This window comes from Sinohyriopsis cumingii, chromosome 11, assembly GCF_028554795.1.
Source record: "Sinohyriopsis cumingii isolate HCF-2022 chromosome 11, ASM2855479v2, whole genome shotgun sequence".
Lineage (NCBI taxonomy): Eukaryota > Metazoa > Mollusca > Bivalvia > Unionida > Unionidae > Sinohyriopsis > Sinohyriopsis cumingii.
Genome location: NC_142971.1, coordinates 17,329,858 through 17,355,616, shown reverse-complemented (window position 1 = coordinate 17,355,616; position 25,759 = coordinate 17,329,858). Strand labels below are relative to the sequence as shown.

At 35.4% G+C, this 25,759-nt stretch overlaps 1 protein-coding gene across 1 annotated transcript in view; it reads left to right on the top strand.

Annotated features, from left to right (window-relative positions):
* LOC149787673 (nucleoporin NUP35-like) overlaps positions 1-25,759 on the top strand; it is a 50,771-nt gene that overhangs the window by 14,356 nt on the left and 10,656 nt on the right. The window contains exons 3-9 of the mRNA XM_089973872.1: positions 900-1,003; positions 6,777-6,891; positions 7,330-7,381; positions 10,338-10,443; positions 11,771-11,824; positions 15,927-15,996; positions 17,761-17,889. Of these exons, the coding sequence (XP_089829998.1) occupies positions 900-1,003; positions 6,777-6,891; positions 7,330-7,381; positions 10,338-10,443; positions 11,771-11,824; positions 15,927-15,996; positions 17,761-17,889 (630 nt within the window). The remainder of the gene's footprint in view (positions 1-899; positions 1,004-6,776; positions 6,892-7,329; positions 7,382-10,337; positions 10,444-11,770; positions 11,825-15,926; positions 15,997-17,760; positions 17,890-25,759) is intronic.

The following is a 25,759-nucleotide window of genomic DNA, read 5'->3' as shown; positions in this document are numbered from 1 at the left end:
TCATGTAACACTTTGTAACATTTTGTTAATGATTGTTGTAATTAGAGTATTAACTAACCCATCTTTTGTAATTTTCATTGCCTGTTACATTAATAGACTAAATTAACACTTGAAAAAATGTACACTACTTGTTCTGGCGACACTTTTTGAAAATTGGCGACAAAATATTGAGGTTGGCGATTTTTTTGGTGACAGCTTTTTAAAAGCCAGGACCATCCCTGAATAGTTACCACCTGGCGTTTCCTTTAACTATATGGTACAGTATTCACAATACCCATGGGTAGCCTCATTTCCCTATTAGTAGCCTTGCTAATTTAATCTGGTCTGCAGAATCTTGACCTCAAACAGGTGTTATCTTGCAATGATTGAATACAGCCGTAGCATATTTAATTAGCATGTAAATACCACTACAAAGCCATGTGATTCTTGTAAATATGTAAGCGGAAACAAAAATTTGAAGGAGTCGCTTAACTAGTGGTATTAATTGATAATGGAATATGGTACTGCACTTGTACACAAGTAAAATAGGTCATCAGGTATGTGAATAATAGCATTACAATCGTGAAGACATCTGTCTTATTAATTGATAATGGAATATGGTACTGCACTTGTACACAAGTAAAATAGGTCATCGGGTATGTGAATAATAGTGTTACAATCGTGTAGACATCTGTCTGTCTGTCGCTCTCTCTGTCACACTGTATGCCTATAAATATTACTTCTAACAAAGGTTGATCTACACGATGGCAACAAAATTTTCAAGCAAAGGTAAATGTGACTTGAACTAAAACTAAATATTACAGATAAAACTAACATTTGATTATCAATTCAGCATGTTGTTATCTATCATAATTTACTATCACTGTTTTTATTCTCAATCACATCTTTAATATTTCCAGTCAGTAACCAGACTATGGTCAGCAAGTGGTCACAGTCCACCGAGGTCTGCTCAACGTCAGTCAGGTACTTCTCCCTCCCAGAGTGGTTCTGCAGGTACTCCCAGGTAGAACATTTTTAAATTGTACAATTTTGATATGCTTAAAAAATTACAATTTATCATCTGAAATAATTTAACTGCCATTTTTTATTCATTCTAGTGGTAACATAGCAATATTGTGCAATCATTATTTTTCATGAGGTACCAATTTTCCTAGGTTATGTGGATGCAACAAAACACAAATTGAAAGATTCAGTTAGCTTTTGTCTTTCTGTGGAAAGAATAGGACATCTTCAGCCCATGAATGTAAGTACTGATGAAAACATTATTCACAAAATAATCAAAACCCACAGAAGGTAACCAATCAACAGTGTATTGATATTACGAGTATGCAAATTTGATACAATATTTGGGTCATATGTATGTCGAAGCTGCTAAAATTGAAACTATTTATTGGTGCAAAAATAGTATGATTTAGCAATCCTTGACTCCAGATTAATTTCCAGGGCTTAAAATATATTTATATTCATTTTGTTTTAAAAAGAACAAGGTATGATATTTAGTAGCTCACCAGAGAACCTAATTTTAATATATGGTAGCCCATGGTTACCCCATACCATGAATTTTGATAGCTTAAATGTTCTGAAGACAGGACCTAAAATTTTGAAAGCCCCAAGGTTCTGTAGCCCAGACCTAGTATTTTTGATATGCCAAAGTTCCATAGTCCAGACATACAAATTTGATAGCCCCAAGTAGGGGTGAAAATTTAAATGATTCACCTGTGCCACATATCAATACGATTCATGATACACAGCCTGTAAGATGAAACATTATCAATACATATATCAGCTTGATTTTCTTTCCATCTGACAGTGGTCAGTGATCCACTGACTTCAGGGATCGTCCTGGGCTTCGCCAATGTCGCAAATTGCGATTTTTTTTCCTTATTGGCGACAAAAATATCCCATCTGGCGATTTTTTTGGCGACATACTTTTTGGTTATTTGATTTGTACATACAATCATGGATTTGGACTGGATAAATTAAAAGGCAGAACGAAAGGAAGCCACAAACTTGACTAAGCAATGCATTGGAATCAATCTGTTACACAAACGATCCTTTGTTCTTATTGACAACCCAATTTTTACAGTGCATTGTTACATCATAATCTGCTTATGCTGACATCTGGGCTGAGTACTGTATGCTGTGATACAGTCAATTATGCTACCGCACAATACCTACAACTGACCGACTTCTGAAGACGCTAATAGAACAGATAAAATTAATTGTATGGCTAATCCTTCTGTTTTTTTTATACATATACCAATACAGTAGTTTTGCTGAACCTTCATAGAAAACTGATAAGCTTTGAAGTACCGACTACCGTGTATAAATACAAAGCAAATGGAAAAAATCTAAATCACAATTACATCTGTCGCCAGTGCAGCATTTTACTCATTGATCTTTTCCTTTTGCCATCAGTCCTGTGTTACGGCTGCAGAGACTTAAACTCCGCAACAAGAAATAGCAACAAAAAAAAACAGTTTTGCATAATTAATAATAATTATTTATTTCTCAAAATGCAGGAGTGAAAGAATCCCTAAGTTGGGTGTGAATTTATGCTTATATATACGTTCCAATATTGCCAGGTGTTGACTCGTGTAAGTTTCATTCGTGGGAATGGAGATCCTATTTTCTTGTCGAGAAAATTTATACAGCATTCAGTGATCATTCTTGGAATTTAGGAAGCAATTCACTACAAACTTTGTGAAGCTAGCCATAAAGGGGGGGGGGGCTGCTGAGAGACTACTGGTGTCACCTGTCAGCACTGTAGACTGTGAACGTGGATTCAGTAAGATGAACTTCATAAAAACTGACATCAGAAATAAGCTCTGTATCTCATCTCTCGAGAATTTAATGAGAATCAGCATGTACAGATGTGAAAAATTAGACTTTGAAACTGCATTCAACAAGTGGGCAGCCCTAAAATCGCGACGGATCTTCATGTAACACTTTGTAACATTTTGTTAATGCTTCTTGTAATTAAAGTATTAACTAATCCATCTTTTGTAATTTTCATTGCCTGTTACATTAATAGACTAAATTAACACTTGGAAAAATGCACACTACTTTTTTGGCAACACTTTTTAAAAATTGGCGACAAAATATTGAGGTTGGCGATTTTTTTTGGCGACATCTTTTTAAAAGCCAGGACCATCCCTGGACTTTAATATGTGTTGACATATTGGTTGTATTTCATGTACGAAGATTAGACAGAATCTGATATAGATTTATCATCTATTTCTGTGCCATTCTCATCCATAACAAGGTAACAAATACCTTCAGACAGACTACCTGTTGGTTTTCAGTGATTTTATTTCAGCCTTTGAGGTCATTTAATGACTCATACCCTTTGTTTTATTCTGTATGAATGCTTTAAATACATCTTATTATTTCCAGTTCATATGTTCACATAAACTTGCAGGATGTTACAGTGATATCTTAAAACAGAAGAAAATTAGTGCAGTTTCATTGTACAAGAAAAATCTCATCTAGAACAAGTCTGGGCATTGGAGTAGGGATGAATAACAATAAAATATATCACATTGTACATGTGAAGAAGCAGAACAGTTTTTATGGGGACAGGCACTTGTTTTTGTTAGTGAAGAAGGAAAACTATTGACAACACCAATAGTGAAACCTGTGCAAGGTGATAAACTTGTGCAATTTGAAATCTGCCTCCTCGCCAATTCTATGTTAATTTTTGTTATATTCCATCAGCACATTCAGTGACACTAAATATTTCAACATAAACAGACACATTTCCAAATTTGAACCCAATGTATGGTTTAAGTTCTTTACATATCCTTTAATAACCATTTTTGCACAAAATTTAATTTTTTGCCAATTTTTCCTGTGCCATGCAGGGAATAAGCTACATTATATTCTGATTGGTGGTTATTGTTTGCCCAGGACTGTAACAAACTGAAACCACCAATCAGAAATCTGTGTAACATATTTCATTGTGTGAAAACTGGAAGTATTATTGCTATCAAGTTCAACAGAATGACTTTGTTTAAAAGTGGTTATTAATTGATGAGTAAAGTGCTTCATACACAGGGAACACATTTGGATTGTCTCCTTTATGCTGAACATGGAGTTGGGATAAGATAATTAGCATGGAAAAGATCAGTGGGCGCTGGCATTATGAAAGTCACAATGTGTTAATTTTAGAATAAAAAGGTAAATGACTATCAATTATCTATGATTGCTGAATATTAAAAGTAATTTATATAGGGTAAATATTGTTTTGTATCAATTCTCTGCCTCTTGTATCAATATGTGTATCGGTGTGGCAGAAGTGTGGGTGCATCAATATATCGATGAACCGTTTCACCCCTAGCCCAAGATACTGTAGCCCAGACATAGAGTTTTGATAGACTGTTCCAGTTGCCTAGTGGTTAGAACATCCACCTCGGATGTGGGAGGTCATGGGTTCAATCCACAGCTGAGTCATACCAAAGACTTATAAAAATGGTACTTACAGCTGCCTCGCTTGGCGCTCAGCATTAAGAGGTTAGTGTTAGGACTGGTCGGCCTGGTGTCAGGATAATGTGACTGGATGGGACATCATGCTATATGTCTGTGTCATGATGTCCCAGTCCTAGACATCACTAAAAACTGCCACACTGCAGACATCATAGCAATATGACTGAAAAATTGTTAAAGCTACGTTAAAAATCCAAATCACACACATGCACAATTTTGATAGTTCTACGTCCCAAGATTTTGTGAGACCATTAAACTTGGATGATATGAATGTATGAAGTTGAACTTTGTCCTAAATTCTTTGCTGTACAAAGAATTATCGAAACATGAGTGTCACAATGTCTACATGGCATGAAGGCCAAATTAATAGTACATGATCTTAACAAAGATGATTACTTACACCATTATTCAATCTGTATATAATTTGTGACATCCAGGGTTCAGGAAAAAATGTCCCAAGCACTTGTCCTCCCATTAGGATGAACCAGAATGTTACAGAATACTGGATTAGCCCATTGTGAGAACCCCATACATTGGGCAAGTTTGAAAGGTTCATCTTATAGGTTGGGTCTACAAAGAGGGGATAGACCTTTTCCAAGATGCTTTAGGCAAGCAGAGAAATGCACTAAACCACATAACAGAGACCGCTGCTTTAAACAGTTTATTATCTCCAGTGGATGAGTTTCCAGATCAAGTTTCCTCTCCCACCATGTCTTCTCTGTCCTTGTTGAAGACAATTAGTTTTAATTCAGAGCAGGTGATCATTGTACTTCCTCCCTCAGGTCCCATACCCTTTCTTAACCTTCAGCTAAGGAGGCAGAAGAGGAGATTTTCTTGTCATTTGATAAAGTGGTGAATGAGGTTCACCACCTCTTGCCTAATGATTTGTGAGCCAAACATTCAGGTTCTGGTGACTCCAATCCTTCAGATTCTGGTGACTCCTCATTTAAGGAATTTTATGGGTCAAATTCTCCCTGTATGTTACAACACTCAGTAGCTGCTTCAAGCTACAAGGTTCATATTCCTTCCTGGCCCAGCTGTTTTGACATTTTTGGTTTTATAAATAGATTATAATGACATGCTTTTGAGAATTGGTGGAGAGAATTACATTTTACTTTTGAATATAAGTTAGCAACATTTTTCTTATGAACAATTTTGGTTTGGTAAGCACTTTGTAGCACAGGAACACAGTTTATTTAGTGCCAAGGCAGTTGGAGTAAAGTGACTTGCCCAAGGACACACCACTGTAGCTGACCTAGGCTGGTTCAATGGAAGCATTTGAACCAGCATTCGTTCTGTCATGAGTCTGGCATGCTAACCACTGAGCCACTGTGGCTCCGTCTTCTGAAAAATAATGACATGCTTGTATCATCTGGTGTCTTTGCATTGTTATGACTGTGTATCAATAAAACTGCATGTTAATGAAAATACCAGTGACCCCAGTGTGTAACACTCACTGTCTAGACTAAAACCTGCATGTTAATGAAAATACCAGTGACCCCAGGGTGTCACACTCACTGTCTAGACTAAAACCTGCCACATCTTGTCATTCTGTTTCTCATCTTACCCCAGGTCAAATTAAAACCCATCATCTTCACTCCAAACATAATATTTTCTTGATCTGGTCCCATATTAAAAAAATAAAGTCAGCTTCTTGTGTGACATGTTATGCACTGACAACAGGTAGACAAAATAGGCTAAAGTACTTGATAATTACTTGCTAGGTGTTAAGTAATGTTGAACTTCTGCATTTGTTAACAGTAAAAAATACAGATTTATTGTCATGGTGCAGATCTGCATCTACTCAGCCTGTGATGAGTAAGTAATAACGTGTTCCTGAGTCTGGTGGTCAGAGTTATGACAGTCAAGCATAACTGTCATGAAATATATTGGATTTTCTCAGCTAATTAGTAATAAATCATTAATTGTCCTTAGTGCATATATGTAGCAGAACTGTTGTGTATGGTAATGTAGGTAATTGCTGGTAATTTTGTTTAGGGTGATGTAGGTAATTATTATTTTTCATTTGGCCGATAAGTCTGCAAGGATTAAATTGTTGTTAAAAAGTATTAAAAAATGAGAACATTCAATACCTAATGCTGTCAGAATGTCGAAACATGGGCAGGAAATCTGCATAAATTCATCATGTGTTCACACAGTGTTGCGTAATTGCTGTATTTGAATTAAAACAACTAACTTGTTGAACCATAATGATTGGAAAGTCAGATACTGATTTTTCACATTATTTTTATGTTATGTTTTTCAATATTGTTTTTTTCTTTTCATTCCAGGTTTGAGTCAGGTGTTCGAGGTGGGAAGGACAAAGGAGGGGCACCTCCTATTAAAGGCATATTTCATTCTGTCAGCCCTTCATCACCTCAGCCTTCTTTTGGGACCCCTGCACAGGTTTGTTAGGATGTCATTACTTTTTTTTTTAAATTATGATTGTTTTTGTGTGTGGAAATGATTAAAACACCTGTTGATAACTACAATGTGTGGGTAATGGATGGACAAGTGGATTAGGATGGTTGGATAATAAATTAATAGAGGGATAAAGAGATTCATGGATGGAAAGATGGCTGGTTTGCTTGGTGTCTTTTGAGTAAAAACCACTAATTTTCTGAATGGAATGATCAATCTTACTGAAAGGAGTGATCATTTGTGAAAGTTTATGAAAATGTTTAAAGATAAGGTATATCTCAGGATGATTCACGTTTTGAAAACATTGTTATTTTTTTGAGCATTGTAATTATGTCTGCTGAATATTCAAAAAATGTCCAACAGAATCCATATATATGACCACTAAATGATAAACATATGTTCAATTTTTGATCAAATTTACAGGCACATCCAAGGACACCTGGCCTGCATTCAACACCAGCACCGCCTACTGCAGGTAAATGTATTACAGTTAAATTCAACTATATTTAATATGCATCTTTTTGAAAATTTGATATTATGTGTTCACAGTTACCTAGTTGTTGACAGGTAGCCCATAGAAATGTGATGAGTCAGCTGTAGATGATTGGCTACAGTGTGTATACAGCAGTCCCCCTCTTAAACAGCCCCCCTGACCAGCGGCCACATGCTCCTTACAGCCAGAATCCGTTGGCACCGACGAGTTTGTGTTCAAAAGTACCCCTCACGAAAGGCCACCTTGCTAATACGACCAGTGGACAGCATAATAGTGCAATAATATAAAATTTACCCCTCACAAGCGGACGCATTTTATTTTGATATGTATCCAGACCCAGTATTTTATTCATAATGTGTGTTTAGTAATCTGATTTCTGTTTCCCGATGTCAGGTTCTCATTACTGAAAGAAGTGTTGACTAAAGTACATGTACCAGTAAGGTTAATATTATATCATTTATGCCTCGCGAGAAGCCACATTTATTCCATAAAGCCGAGAAAGACTCAAATTTTAATTCATACAAAAAGGTAAGTACATGTAATCCAATTAGCCTTACTGCTGTTTTATCATGAGATGTCTGGTTTAGTCACTCTGATAATTGTTAAGATTACAATTATTGAACATTAGTAACAGCTGAGAAGTGGCAGCATCGATGTACAATACACAAGTCAGCAGGAAAATGGTTTGATAGCCTTTATGGCTTCCCTTAGTAAGATGTTGAGCTTGTTCACTTTGATAATTAGTGGCTATTACTACTGACAATATTGTCAAAATTACAAATCCTAACGACTGCGAGGTCAGATCTGCGTGATGTTAATGGTACATGTCGAAGCCGTTTTGGCTTCACTCAGTGTAAAGAAATGTATAAAAACAATAAGGTACCAGACTGTGACTAACGAATCATGTGACAAGATCACTTCCTTTAAAAACACACGGCAATTTGTTTAGATGCATAAAAAATTGTTTTATCAGTATTGTAGTTGGCAACAAGAATAAGTTACTGCAAAAAGATCAACATGTCATCGAGGAAAATAAAAATTCTCAGTTTAGAAGAGAAAGTGAAAGTAATTCAGCTGACCAAGAAGTGGGGGGGGGGTCGAGGATCCTTGCAGAAAATTAATGTCGAAAAGACTCAGATAAACAATATTATGAAAGATATTAATTCTGCAGAAGTGAGATGGTGAAATGGACAAAGATAGGAAGATTGTTTGAGCCAGATGTTTTGTATCCTGATTTGAATGACAAGAAAAAGCAACAATTTTGTCAGTTGAATTGGGATATGACGACTGCAAGTAACGGATGGTTGCACAGATTTCAAGTGCGACACAATAAGTGTTCTGTCCTTAGTGGAGAATCAGCTGATGTTAATAATGAAGTTGTCGAAGATTGGAACAAAAGACTAAACGATATATGCAGGGGATATGACAGCAAGGATATTTTTAATTGTGACGAGACGAGTTTGTTTTTAGACTGTTACCAACAAAGTGACAGATGTAGTGATCTGTAACATAATTATAAAGACATTTTTAAAACTATATCAGTGGTTATTCATAACATTCTTTTGAAAATGATAAAACAGTTTGTTTTACATTATTCATGTTTGTGATTTTTTAATGAAAATATTAAATGTTTTAAAATTAAATGTACTTGTGACTTTCTTCATATGTATCTACTATTTGCATTTGTCATCCCCCTCTAGAAAGGTCACCCTCATTATAAGGCCACTTCCCTGCTGCAATAGGGGTAGCCTTATAAGAGGGGGACTACTGTATTCATATGATATAATGACACATCAGCACAATCATGGCTATACAGTACTGAGCAACAGCTAGGCAGCAAGAAAGTTAAGGGCAAGACTAATCCCAAAGACCAAATTTAAAAAAATGTATCATAAGAGAAAAGAGAAAAGGTAATGATATTGGAAACATAAACTTCACAAAAGAGCAATACAAACATAAAAAAGGAAATTTTGATAAAATTCTTCAAATACAAGGTTTAAGTTCTGTATAAATCACACTCACTGAAAAGTCCAAGCCTTCACAGTTGGGATCCCTGGGTGTCCAAGTGATCTAAGTCACTTATTGATTACTGACATCTTGCCTTCTGTGTGGGTTCAAGTCTCAGGCTTGGCCTATGTAGGTATGTGAGAAGGCTTGCCATTAGCTGGTGTGGGTTGGTGGTTCTTTGAAGGGTTTTCCTGGGTTCCTCCTCAACCAAATATATTGGCTGCCATGTATAGCTTTCCCTGTACAGTAACTGATAAATAGTGTTAAGCCTACAACAACAACTTAAATCATATGTGGGGAACAAGTTCTTTATGTATTCAGCAACTGAAACACACCAATGGGTTTTTTAAAAAATTAGCACAGAATTAGCAGGGGAACAGATTTAAAACTACCTTATTAAATTGTAGAAGCTTAATGGGTGTTGTAAATAATGTCTTTTGTCACTGGCAGAAACAACCATGTGTCTATGACCTTGGCAAGTGTTTCGCATGTACAGAAAGTGCAGTGTGAAGGATTTAGTTAGTCATCTCTGCTTCCATATGCAGACTTCTTCTAGATAAGATTTTCTTTGCATGAGGAAATTTTTAAGATGGCGCTGAAATGACTTCCAGATTTAAGTAAAGACATTCGCATTAATTTTGAATATTGAATACATGCTGAAATTTTCATTTAATAATGGTTTTAAACAGTTGAGGCTGTGTGTTACAAAGTGATAGTTATTTGATGGGTATTAGACCAGAATGTCCAATAAGTCATCATTGTTCTATTCAATAAGTAAAGCCTCACACATTTATCAGTGGAATTTAGGTATCAGTCAGTGTCTGAGTTTCACCGATGTATAAAAATAGGTAAATTCATAAACTTTTATGTGAAAAGACAGCTACTATAAATGTCTGAGTGCAGGTTCATTCATGGCCTTTTTTGTTTGCAGGCCTTGGTTCCAGTGTTCATTATACACCTGATCGTGGTTCTACATCCATGAATGCCTCCCATTTGGTCAGTTCACCCACCCAGTTGGACCCATTTTACACACAAGGGTAAGCACCATTCTTGTGTAATAGACCATCTTCTTTGGGACATGCAGCAGCATGCATATTATATTATCTGGTTTGAAATGTCAACATTTCTTATGCATAATAAACATGGTTTTAAGAAAAATTCAGTATAGATAATGTATGTACTTGCTTATAAGTAAGAATCAGACTGCAAACAAGAAAGATCCTGATCTGCTGTAGCATAATGTGCATGCAGACAATTGTATATGTTGTTTGTTCTACTGATGACTCCTAACAAACTACACAGACCCAGATCTGCTGGCACATTATGTGATGGCAGATCTAGGTCTGTGCAGTTTGCAAGTGGACTCGTATTATAAGTGAGTATCTATTGTAATTTGTCTGTGACATTTTAACTTGCTGGAAATTTTTTACATAACTAGTCTTGGTGTAAACATGTAAATTTACATGCATTATTATCCATGTATATTTTAAAAGTATGGCCTAGTGATTAGAGCATATGCCTCGGATGTGGGATTTCATGTGTTTGAACTCCAGCTGGCCCAGTTATTTTAAAGACTTATAAAAATGGTACTCACAGCTGCCTCGCTAGGCGCTCAGCATTAAGAGAATAGTGTTTGGACTAGTTGGCCTGGTATCAGGATAATGTGACGGGGTGGGACATCATGCTATGTCTGCATCATGATGCCCCAGTGCTGACATCACTATAAACTGTCACGCTGCAGACATCGTAGCAAATTGACAGAAATTTTTTAAAGCTATATTAAAAATCCAAAACACACACACAAATGTTTGAATGTACTGGTTTTGACTTTGTATGAGGTTGTGTACCAGGAAGGTAGGTGAGTGGGTTAGGAATTTGTAGTAAAGGGTCTGGTAACTTGTGAGAGCATGCCATTCATTGATGTTGTTTTGTTTATCAATTTGTAATTGATTCCATAACTGGCTAAAAATAAAGGTGTAAATAATTATACAAATAATTAAGTTTTACTGCTATTTTGTTTACATTATAAATTACCATTTATCAAAAGTCCTTATTGACAAAGATCACATGTATATAAGATCACATGTATATTTCTATGATTTCTTTAAGATCTTGTTTGTTCCATGATCAAATTATCCAGTTGTGCACATCATAATAACTTGTGTGTGTGTGTGTGTGTGTATATATATATATATATATATATGCTCTCTCATTGTTTTAATTTGTAGATATAGAAGTTATATTGGAAGTGTGCAAACACTGTAAGTTGATGTTGAAGATACACATAAATATACAGTTGTTGAGAAGAGTAATAGATGTTTTGTATTGTGGATATTAATTAATGTGTCATTCATCTTATTAAAGAGAGATGCTGACAGCTGAGGATGTATTAGATGAAACTTGGGTCACAGTGTTTGGGTAAGTATGCTTCCATATTTAATAAATATTCATTAGGAGGTGCAAATACTTGAAGAGAAAATGCTAATTCTGAAAATATTAGCAACAGTTAAAGGAAAAATATACATTGCCTTTGGAAAGATTTTGTAATTATAACTTGTAAATCAGTTGCACAGTTTTTCCATTGCATAACACCAATGTGATGTCAGTAATCATGTGAATAACTCTTACTGATAAAATTGACACACCTATATAACTTTTTCTTAGTGTATTTGATGAGAGGAATCTTTAGTCTTCATCTGATGCCAATTTTGATGAATTTTTAAACACTCATTAAGCTATTAATGACAAGTACTTTTTCCCTATACATTTGATATAATGACCATTTCTCTGAGAGATATTCCACTAAATTTAATGCAGAAAGATACACACCATTTCGTAATTTTAAAATGATTCTGGATTGCTTGGTCTGGCAGTTCTTGACCTGGGTGGTGTTATCCTTGCCACTCATCAAATGCTAAAAAACCATTTGGATATGAAATTTCATATTATTAAGGTTTATTATTATGGTTGATCTCGGCAACACACTCTAAACAGCAATGGTGACCCATAGATTTAGAACCACTGGCTCTGACCTTTAGCTTAGGGCTATTCTATTTAAACAAACTCCTGGTGGGGAGGCACATTAAAAAATGGGTGACCAATAGAAGTGATTTTTTCCATACCACCAACCAGTCATAGAAGTGAATTTTGGACACCCGTGCCCATGCATAGAAGCAAATTTTGGAAATTCATGACCGTGCATGCAAATTATTTGTATAGAAGTGAATTATATGTTCATTTTTATTATTGGTAACTTGAATAGAAGTATTAAACTTAACAGTCAGAAATAAAATGTAATGGATCTAATTAATATTTATAATTAAAGATAATATGATAAATATAAAACATTTTGTGAATAGTAATAATAAAATAAGTTTTTCATTTTTGATCAACTGGGTATTTGTGGTTTTCAGATTTAAAGATGAAACATTGTCTTGACAGTTTATTTGGATTAAAAACCCAATATTTACATGGTTTAAGATCAATCCATTTATAAGCACCTAAATAATAGTACCCAGAAATTATATATGAAATTTGATAGCAGGGCCATACAAGTAAGTTTCAAAAATTATTTTCAAGTTAGACAAGGTAATATGTATTTTGTATAAAGAAATATTAAAACCAAAGGATGCCTGAATTACTTTTATTTTCAGTAACATGGAAAATGTTCCCCAACAGACTGTGAACATGCAGCTTTAATTGTCTTATATAAAGATGACACATGTCTCATATCACACCTTTTGCACAGTATTATAGGATATTATGCCAACCCATTTGAAGTTTTTACATATTTATATTTTCAAACAAACATTAAAAAACAAAAACATTACCATACCTTATTTATATATATATGATTGGTATGACCGAATCGCGTACAGTCAATGAAGAGTCACAGAGGCGCACGTAGTTATATTTTAATTAAGTCATACATGCAGTATAAAATACTACATGAGAGGACATTTTCTGCCTGCTCACGCACCTATTGAAGAATCAACACTGATATTTTAAGCTAAACTGCACGTAGCGTAATAAATTTGGTACTGATGTTTAGCTCAGGCATTCGACTTCATACACCTACTAAAACTTTTACGTAGTATTTATAAATTTACGGAATGCCAGACCATTTTCCCATGCAATCACTCGACATGACAGTGATTGCACCTCTTTAATATGCTAGTGCAACACAAAAAATGAAATAATGTTCCCATCATAGTCATCTTAAAATAAGTTTTTCCCTGGGTTCAGTACCTCATTTTCAGTCAGCCAATGAAAAGACCACATTCCATTCTGTCTGCTGCACTTGCATATTAAGTGGGTGTGATCATGACCATAACAAGCTATAGCGTGGAAAATTAGCCTGGCATTCCATAAATGTATAATAGTACATCAAAGTTTTAGCATGCATACAAAGTCGAATGCCTGAGCTAAACATTGGTACAAAATTTATTATGCTACCCGCAGTTTTGCTTAATAAGTCTCAAGAAGTCGCTTGAGAAAGTGCGTAATCTGGTTTATTTCAAGGTCCTTTTTTTTTCCTTTGGAAGCATGTGCTTGTTCTAAAAATAGTTCTAACCAATCAAATGGAAGCTAAGAGAAGGGGACTTTTTCTAAGTTTGCAGAGTTTCAAATGTACAATTTTCAAACTTAATTCAGAGGCTGAAGAATGTCTCAACCTTGTATCTGTCTGTGGTCAAGTTCTCACCTCTAAAATTAGCCACAGCTGACTTCAGGCCGACCGAAGTCAGCCATATCCCCACATCTTCGATGGACCACGTGTTGTATTGTCTTTATGTCACCCTTTTTAGTCATGTTCTAAATATTCGGCTGCAGAATCCATACCATATATGGCTACATCCGAGTACTTCTGGAGATCCACATTCTGATTGCTTTCGTAATTCCGTTACAATTCATCAGAAATTGCTGATTTAGTTTTTCTTTTCCCTGAAATTCCACGAATTACAATGAGTAATCTGGAATGACATTATTTTTTGTTAAAAGGAGGGGGCACAGAAGAGAAAACAAACACAATGGTGGCATGACAGAAACATATTATTATAGAGTATGTGGCTTTTTAGGCCTTCTATACACATATAGCAAAGTTACCCAGTGCAGTGTGCTATAAATAGAACACGTTACCTATTTGATTCCATATACATAGGCCTGCATGTTAACTTTTAAGCATTGTAGTGTATGTTACGTTAAACAGCAATTTTAACCATTTTACATTTTTGGTACACATCTATTATGTATGGAATTTTTTTAATGTGCTTTAAAATCTTGAGAGAACTTGTTCACCGTCAAGTCAGTAAAGCCGTATGACCAACCGTAGCTGCCATTTCTCATACTCGAAATTTTCAAGTTTTTTGTCCACGTCTACATCACTAAGTCATCTGAATTTAATAATTTATAAAAACTAATTGCTGCCTACATCAATATCAGCGCTTTTACCTAAGTTATTGAAGCTTTCATAGTTGTGATCCTAATCGTGAAAACTTTGCAGTACTGAACAAAATCCGCAACCTCCATTTTGGAGAGTGGAGAATACGACCCACTTGTTTTAAATAGCAGATTTCAACCAGAAGATAAACAGTGACCACATAATCTGATGATCTGACATAATGGTCATTTGCAGAAATTAATGTAGTATCTAATAGGGGTTTTCCCCAGAAGGTGGCGCTACAAAAACCGCTTAAAATGGCTTATGTTTACAGCAGGGGTCAAAAGGCACTTCCATGCGAATGGAGTAGAGGCGTCCAAAGGCACTTGCATGAGGTAAAGGGTTAAAATAAAATAGGCACCACCGATATAAGCATTTTTTTCTTTTGATGTGACATGGCACAGAAGTGATTATTGTTTATCGATGACCATGCATGGAAGTTTTTTATTTTGCCATCCATGGGGTAGTGGTATGTTTAAATGGAATAGCCCTTAGTAAAAATACCAATTTTTAAAAATGTTAAATACTGCAGCATTTCATAATCAATCATTCTTAAGAACAACTGATATGCACATTTAAGTGATGGTCAATTTCTGACCTTCACAATGGGTCCTTCAACAAGTAATTTGGTCACACATTGAATCATGTGATTCTTTCTTGTGTTAGCTTCACTGTTAAGTTTGATTGCAGGAAAATAATAATTATTAGATTTTTAATACCTCATCACAGTTTTAATACCTCCTTGCAGATTTAATACTTCACAGTTTTAATACCTCTTCACAGTTTTAATACCTCTTTGCAGTTTTAATACCTCTTTACAGTGTTAATACCTTTTTACAGTTTTAATACCTCTTTACAGTTTTAATACCTCTTTGCATTTTTAATGCCTCTTCAGTTTTAATACCTCTTTGCATTTTAATACCTCTTTGCAGTTTTAATATCTCTTTGCAGTTTTAATACTTCATTACAGTTTTAATACCTCTTTGCAGTTTTAATGCCTCTTCACAGTTTTAATATCTTTTTACAGTTTAATGTCGCTTTGTAGGTTTATTACCTCATTACAGCTTTAATGCCTCTTTACAGGTTTCCCCCAGCTGCAGCTTCATTTATTCTACAACAGTTTTCACAGTATGGGAATATTCTCAAAAAGGTGGTATGTAAAATTTGCTTTCATCTTCAAGTGGCAAATTAGTATTACATGCATCGAGATTTAGTCAATAGACATATGAAGCAGAGTAGTAAATATGTACAGTCATGAAATGTGATGGCTGTATTCATCTTGGAGGGTACAACCAAGACTTGCCATATCAGCAAAAAGAGCAAGGTGATTTACATGGCTATTTTACTTTACTCCTGGCCATTTAAAAAAAAAAAAATCTGCATCCCCATTGGGCAATGTCCCCCAAACCCCTCACCTACTTGACAGTTTACTCTCCAATTTTAAATCTATTGGATGTCCCTGACAAGTCATTATGGCCAAAATAGGTCATTGTGACTTAGTTTACAAGGCAAGTGATTTTGTGGTCAGAGATCAAGGTCACTGATTGAAAGAAGAAAAACTTGGATGAAAGTTTGTGGATTGTTTGAACTTGGGTTAGAGAAGAAGCTTATTGATTTTGGGATCAAATGGTTAAAGATCATTGTCACTGACTAAGGAAACAGTAAAAATGGTTACACAAAGCAATTTCATTTCACAACCATGTACCTTTGCCAGAGTATGTGAATGACTTGACCATTGAGTAAGAAGAAGCCTTTTGATCTGTCTAAGGTTAAGGTCACTGACTGAAAGAAGAAATATAACATAGTTCTCTACCACATACCATCACCACAATTTCTGGAGAGCTTGTACTTGAGATATTGGAAGAGGTTTATTGATTGGGGGTCAAAAGATCTAGGGGTCAAGGTCATTGTGGCTGAAAGTATAAAGGATTTTGCAGAATAACTTTTGCTTTAGGTTAAGTTCCTTCACCCAATTTGTAGATGAATTGCACTTAGGCTAATAAAAAAAAGCTATAGATTCTGGTGTTTAAAGGTCAGAGGTCAGTGTAATGTCATAAGAAACACTGGTTTCTGTGCAGCAAGTTTAATTCAGAATGGCATACCATTACCAAAGAATTCCAATCACATTCTTATAAATAATAGTCCATATATGATTGCAAACTACAAATAATGTTAACAAGAGAGTTTATTTAATAAGGTCCTAGTTATCTTCAAATCTGGCAAAATAACTGATGATCAGACACAGTAATGAATAGTGATGACATCTGTATGCTGGGATTTTTTTACTTACACATCAATAAACAATTTTGTCTTTGATGTTCAGTTATATTAAATTCACCCTTGTCCTCCATTTTGTACTAGTGTCTACATAAAGGACTAATAGACACAGAGAAGACTTGTAATGTGCCATTCGCTGTGGTCTTATTTACAAGTGATGCTCGATTTATGCCATAGATGTATAATGAGTTATAGTGTAATCAAAATTAGCATAAATCAAAGTAATGTACATGTGAGTGACAGCACATGGCACCAGTGATGGAGTAAATATGAACAAAGTGGTACAAATTAAATGTTATTTCATTATAAATGGTGTTAAAATGAAAGCATGTAACTTGAATTGGCATAAACTGAGCATCACTTACACAAATTACATACATTTAAATGGGGGGGTGACTAATTCAGTGACTCTTTGGAAGAATGGGGATATTTTAAGTTTTTTTGCATATTTTAGCTCAGTGTACTGCTTTTCATTTTGGAACTTTTAAAATTACAATAAATTTATTTATGCCATTTGTATTGGTTTTCTAATGAAATGTTTTATAATCATTTTTTTATTGAGTCAATGATATAACTTTGAGTTCATTACCAATTTTCTCAACTTTTCTACTGTCATGTAAATTGTTTTTATGTTTTACAGATAGCTACAGAAGGAAACTGGATGCATATCCACTATCAGTCTAAAATCCAGGCCAAGAAAGCCCTTAGTAAAAATGGGAAAATTTTAGGAGGAAGCATCATGATTGGAGTGACAGCATGTATAGACAAGGTATGGTAATGGGTATTTGGTGGCCCTTGTCCATATTATCAGCAGAGTGACACCTTTTGTAGACGAGTTATGTTAATGGGTTTTGATGACCTTTCTCCATATCATCATCAGAATGATACCATGTGTAGACAAGGTGTGTTAATGGGTTTTGATGGTCCATTTCCATATTGTCATCAAAGTGACACCATAGGCGACATATATTAATGAGTTATGTTGGTCCTTCTCCATATCATAACCGGAATGACACCATACATGGACAAGGTGTGTTAATGGATCCTGAGCCCAGTTACAGCTATGTTATATATTCCTGTTTAATATATACCATGTATAGACAAGGTTAGTTAATGGGTTCCAGAAGTCATGTCATGCCCAATTTCATGATTGGAGAGAATATTTGTAGACAATGTTATGTTAAAGGGTTAAGATAGCCCTGCACCATGTTTAGGCAAGGTATGTTAATGAATTTGTATTGCCCTGCTCCATGTCATGAATGGAGGGGCACCTTGTTTAGACAAGGTATGTTAATGAATGCCGATAGCCCTGCACCATGAATAGAAAAGGTATGTTAATGAATTCTTATAGCCCTGCTCCATGTCATACATGGAGTGACACCATGTATAGACAAGGTATGTTAATAATTCAGATAGCCCTGTACCATGTATAGACGAGGTATATTAGTGAATTCTGATAGTCCTGATCTATATCATGAATGGAGTGATGCCTTGTGTAGACAAGTTATGTTAATGCATTCTGATATCCCTGCTCAATGTTATGGATGGAGTGACATGTTTAGACAAGTTTGTTAATGAATTCTTCATAGCCTGCTCCATGTCATGCATGGAATGACACCATGTATAGACAAAGTATGTTAATGAAATCTGATAGCCCTCTTCATTGTACCTTCTATACCCCTGAATAACATGCATCAGAAACTGTACTAGCTTTTTTGTACATAACATTCTAGAATGCATGCACCAAAATTTATGTCCTCTGGCTTGTGTAACTGTACATTAACTGTCAGTAACTTAGGGCTGTTCCACTAAAACATATCCCCCACCCACCCACCCCAGACGGCACTTCAAAAAAACTTTTGTAGGAGGTTGTGTTTCAAACTATTTTGATTCTGACAGTGGAAGGTTGGTTAGGAAAATCACTTCTGCTATGGGTTGTGTTAAAAAAATGAGAAATCGCTGGTGGGGTTGTCAGAAAAAAACAACCAATATATATTTAAAATCGCATCTAACCCCCTCCTAGCAGTCGACGTGAATAAAACATTGGGTCTGACATATAGTCCTACAACCTGACAGCTAAATTAGCAGTGCTTCTTAAGCACATACAGGCCTGGGGGATGTGGCACTAATTCCATCCCCCAGGAACATTTAGCATCCCACTGTGCGGGAATAAACCCATCGCACATGCCCTTCTGGGAGCACGTGACGTAAATCCAATCAATCAATTAATGCCAGTACATGAGAGTGCACGTAATTTGTACGAATTTGCGTACTTTTAAAGCAGTGATACGCGTTCAGCAAATTACATCAACATTGCGGATATAATAAATGTGCTTTGCGCAGTATGTAATTTTTCTTAAACTTTTAACTTTAAAAGTGCATTTTGCGACATAGTTCATGCTGCCACAGCTGTCTCACGGCACTTGATGCGACATCCAGATATCTGGATACTTCGGTTCAACATGAATGGCTGTTAAACTAAATGTGATTGGTTCATTTGGCCCTGGAACAAGCATTTTATGGTAGTTTTAGCCTTACTTTCATCAAGGAAGTTTTACAAATGCATGTTTCGAATAAGGGCCACACAGCAAACCAAAATGGCTGATTCACAACATGGTTTGTCTTCAGACGACGTTTTCATTCAGCAAATACTGGCTGGTGATAGCTATGATGACAATGAATTTCATGTATATCGGTCTGCTGGACATTGGGAAAACGTCACTGGAAATACCAGTGTGTGATTTTGGGCCCAAAATTGATGTTGAGTGCGAGTCCGATGTACGTGTTGGACAATATGTTGGTTATATTTATGCAAGATACCCATGTCTGAACAAGCAGACTATGGCAATGTTGGACTTAAAACCATAATACAGCATTATGGAAGAGAAAAATCTGGCATAAGAGGCAGCAAAGCACTAATTCAAAGAAGTGAATCTTTGGCAAAGTTCATGTTAGTGAAAACTGACATAGGTCTCGGAAATGCTTATAATCACACTTATTTGGACACCAATTTTTTTATTTAGGTGGACGGTAAAATTCAAAGACTTGCCAGTCCTGCTTCAGTCACATGCATAGTGGGAAAATGTGTTATCAGTTAGCTGTGCTGATATTTACAATGAAAGAATTAAGTGGCTGAAAGCCCCCCTCCTCCTCCTCCCCCCCCCCCCCCCCCGTCGTCACCATTAAAAGAGTACATCAAAAGAACATGCTGCTATAGCTGAGCGGCAAGATCAAAGGCTTTGACATGCAGCTGGGTGCGGAAAATCTACTGATATTTACAGTGCTTGAATTCAGAGGCAGAAAGACCCATAGATGTACATGTGGTCATTTATAACAGTACATCAAATAAACAACTTTAGCTTTCATTATTGTCTTCATTTCCGAGTGTAACAGAATAAGCAGTGCACGTGACTCGGAATCATGACATGTTGAGATTTGGACTTGAATGAGTATTTTGGGGTTCAACAGTAAACCAAGGAAGATTGTAATGAGATTCAGGAGAGTGCTAAAGTTGCTAGAACTGATAGTTTGGAAGGGACAGTAGCCAAGTGTAAGAAAGTGTGTGATGCCTAGCTTAGTGCTTTGAATAAGATCTTCCTTGGATCGAAAAAATTCAGACAAACTCTGATGGACAAACAAGGGCTATGTCAGTGAATGAATGTAGAAATTAAACTCTGGCAAGTAATAGTTCTTATAATTTGCATAGTTTTCTGGGAGGGGACTGCAACTTTTGCTGGTGGGACTCATATTTTTACCAAAATGGGAGCCATGGACTCTTAGTTTTAAAATCCTAACAAGACCTCTGGTTCAAAACTTTTCTTTTTGGAACAGAGATATACAAGAGAGAATACCCATGGGGCCATACCTGTGAGATGTTGAAAATTGCACAACCATAAAGAATAGTAACCTGTCCAAGCTAGTTATGCATATACGTTTCAGACAGCAGGCAATGAAAGAAGTTCATAGCACAGAATAATATCCGTACACAGAGGAGGAGGATCATATTAAGTTCAGAAACAATTAACAGATTAATGCTCATAGGGAACATCAGAGAATCCCCATACAATATAATTAAGTGTGTGTAGATCTAGTTGGCAGAACCACTATGGCAACAAAAGAATAAAGAGACAAACTTTTGTATCATATGCAGATGTATGACCAAATGAAGTACATGCTCACTATGTGCAAAAATTAAATGACATTAAACATAAGAGACTGGCTGATCTGTGTAAACTCAAAGCAAGATGGATAAAATTTGTCCTGTTTATGTTCGGTTCTTCCTATGTATATTTTGATCATGGTGATATTTTCTGCAGACCTTTTGGCACTTGGTTCCAAGCCATCATTTGGTATTTGTATTACAAATGGGATAACTAAAAAAGTCTGTTGTCTAGTACACTACATTTTTAAGCACTGTCATTAACTGATGATGAAATTGATGAAAAAATACTTGATGTCATTCTGATATATGGATTCTTTACTACACTACTAATCTGTTCATCCTGATTCTTTTTTTTACCATCTCCTTTAGTCTTACTGGTACCAGTGCTTTTAATAAAATTGTAACTTCTATTTTCTTGCAATCTAAATATTTGTAATGATGTGTTATTGTCAAAAGGTAAAATGTGCTTAGTGTTGTAAAATCTAAAACTATTAATTAGCAAGGGACTGAAGTAAAAAGTGGGCAGAAATTATTACCATATTACAGTTTTAGAAACAACAGAATAGTTGTACAAGATGTATTTTGCAAAGTTGTAGAACTAGCGCTTGATTGTCACCACATATTCTACTTAAATAATAGTATCATTATTTCTGTATATTCCTATCAGTATTTTCCCAGTAGTAGTAATTTTCTGATCTGATGTTGTTCATTTCTTGTGCAATTTTCACACATCAAGAATTCTCACAGTATCATTAAAAAAACAATGTAATCTGCACCAAATTGAGTTGTTTGAGAAGAAATTAATTTTTTTAACCCAAAAATCACTGCAGCTACGAGTTCTTGCATTAAAGTCTCACATTAAATAACATTTGAAGTACTAATTTCACCTTTGGTATATCCAGATCTTGAATGTGATGGAGGAACATAGCTCCAAAATAAACACATCAATTTTAGAACCTGTTCATTGACTATGAATCAAGTATCCGAGTCCAACTGAATTGTTAGAAATATTTTAATTCTTTTGACATCATAATTAGCTGTCAGGTATGGAGTAAGCCTATGGCCTTTCTGCCATCCCAACCAAGACCCAACCACAACCACGTGACCATGCCCTATGACAGTAATAATCGCTATACAACTAGAGATGACATCTCTTCGAGAATTTTGATTTCAGTAGAGCCTTAACAGAGTGGAACAGTAAAAAAGAGTGACAGATATTTAAGTGTTGGGGAGATATTGAACACTGGCTATTCCTCCTGCCACCACTTCCTCATTGGAGATCACACACACACAAAACGTAGAGTAAATCCTGAAATCCTGGCAGCATCCCTGCAGGGGAGATAACTTGACTATTCGATTTTATTGGTCTCTGGTTATCCCATGGTACTTCTGTTACTTGAACGTTATCTTACAGTGTGTCCAGTCAGCATGGTCGAAAAAGGCTTACAACCATTGAGAGTTGTTAAAGGACTCACATTACTACAGATGTGAAAGAACGAGAACCATACTATAAATCAGTAAAGATAAAATAGTGTATATATGGGTTTGACTGTCCCTGATTGGTTGATAATGAAAGTAAGATTTTAGAAAAAACAATTTTTTGAGAGCTTGTCCTACTTGTAACTGAAAAAAATGAGGGACATGGTTTTATTAACATAATTTCTGTCCCTTTACAGACCTGAAATTTGGACGAATTGTTACTGAAATCAGCAGCTGACTGTTTGGTGCAGTATTGAAAGCACACATTTCAAATTTGTATAGATCCAGAAAATGGTGCGGCTGTTAGGGTTTTCTTTTCACAAAAACTATCATCATAGATGTGTCTATACTGATACCAATTTGATCATGAGCACTCAAAATTTTAAGTTTCTGAATTTTAATATCATGGTGTTTGCACAGGTTTACAGTGGGAACTGAATTAGTACAGAGAGTCCTGAACTCTTGAGTTTTGTGCAGAAATATGGAATCCAAGCAGAATACATCCAGAAATGTAGAGGTTTTCAATCTTGGATTTAGTCTCCCCGTTGCATTTCACACTGATATGCATATTCACAGAACATTTGTATAGTACTAGGAAAAGTGAGAAATTTAGATACATATCATAAAAAAGACAAACAGTATGTGGGGGGACAAGATCATAATAACAGGCTAGAATGGAGAAGTATAATAAAAACAATAATGAGTAGAAGTGTGCCTCTTTTTTTAAGTGTGCAACATTGTTTTCTCAGCTTCAGTAAGAAATTTCATCAAAAGGAAGACAAAAAGGGTGTACAGTTAACTAAACCAGTATCAGTTAAGCTACTTAAGAGGTGTATCAAATCGATTTTAACCTTCTGGTCTGTTTCTGTCCATTCTGGAGATATGTCCACTGAATCAGTATGGTTGGAAAAATATTTGACAAATTTAAAAAATTTAAAAATCTTTTGGCAGATTATGATTATACACTACTTCTGTCTGAGAGATGTGAATAATTTTATTTCTTGGTTTGTTGATTGTGGTTGTTGCTCATTTCAAATGCATCATTGAAAAACATTCTCATACTTTGTTACACATATTTATTACAGATACATATCTCCAGTTATTGGTGAATATAGCTTGAATAAGTTATAACAGTTCTAGTTGGAACAATGGACATTGTTAGAAAAAATTAAAGCGAGCTGAAATTTAAACTTTTCAGTAGTGTGTGATGCAGGATTGCTCGACTTTTCCATCTCATATGCTCACCATGAAAAATCCGTTTGTACCAACTGATGATGACTTTTAGGTAACTGTCAGAAAGGCATAATTGACGATATTCAAAGGTCTACAAAAATGACTTGAGTCAAATGTTATAAACTCATACAGCTGTGTCAAAAATGATTGACTAGTACCTTTGCTGCTGTTCCCACAGTTGATTCGTTGGTTGATTTAGTTAGGTATTTTTAATATTTTTTAACTATATTGGGTGGAGGAAGAACCCCGAAAGACCACCAACCTAAATTGGTTGATCTGTAACACAAACTCATTCTGTGAGATGTGCAAGTGATGTAAAAGCAAGCACCTTAGTACACTTTGGCACATGGAGCCTCTGTTGATTTGACATTTATCTCCAACAGCCGAAGTCATTTAGACATGAGATCTTGGGTTTCGGTAGATCATTATGGACTTTACACCATTTTTACATGAAGAGAATCTATATATGGCAGCCAGTTTTACTGCTGAAGAAAATACAAGTCCTTTTGAGGCACCAAACACCACTTATGTAGAACCACGGACCTTCCACAAGTAACTGGCAACATTCTCATTTACACATTGGAGGCAAGTAATCACATGACGAGCATCTTGTACCACTGCCATGGAAGCCCTCAGATCTGTATCACAAGACAAGCATCTTATACCACTCTGCCATGAAAGCCCTTCAGGCTATAGGTATAAGTCTCATATGAAAGACTAGAAGTGGGAGATAGAACCTGTGACAACTGGATTGAAAGTGCAGAATGTTACTGCTAGGCCATCAGCGATGATGATGATGCTGTTGACAATACAGTTAACTGCAGTGACATTGATTTTATGAGTACCCTGGGAAAAATTATTCCTTGACTTTCATCCATTTTTCAAAATCTAACTTATGATATAAAAATGTTTGATATGCTATATTTTTTTTAAAAACTTTATATTAGTCTTGCAACAAGGCATAAAAATAAGACATCGGTAACTGAAAAAGATGTTCTTACAAGAAATGATATAGTTTAAAAGTAGACAGAAATAATGCAACATTACTTTCACAGGCATCAATGGTTTTTTTTCTGACAAATCATGTATTATAAGTTTACCAAAACATTTATTGACAAAAATAATAACAAGGAATCATAGAATCTGACCACACATTTAAAGCAATACAAGATGAAACTATTATTCTAATCAAAAGCAGCATGCCTGAGAACAAAGAAAAATAGCAAGACATTGTGATCACTTTAGTAAACACAGAGTTTAGTAAGGATACAAATTCATGATTTCTGTATTAGAATAGAAATATCTATTATAAAATCTGTATTCATGGATGTTAAATTAGTAGGTGTTAAGGGACTGATCAATGACATCTACATATAATAAGCCATCATGAAAATTTGTGATTTCACAGTATCAGAGACATACTTGGCTGACAGACAAACCAACAAAAGGACAAAAGATTGATTAAAATGACTGAATACAACTAAAAAGATGCAGTAGATTATATGATCTATAAGAATTCAGTAGATTACCTCCAGCCGCTGTCATTTAAATCGCTTCTGTCCCCAACCCAATATTAAAATCGCTTCTACCGCCCACTAACCCACAGCCAGAAATTATGTTAAAAAAATATGCTTCTGTAGGGGGCAGTGTTTTTCGATTAAAACACATCTGATGGTGGATCATAATTTTTTTAAATTGCTTCTGTTGTGGGTTGGTTGAATTTGAAAGTGCCTTCACCCCAAGGTGTATTTGTTTTACTGGAACA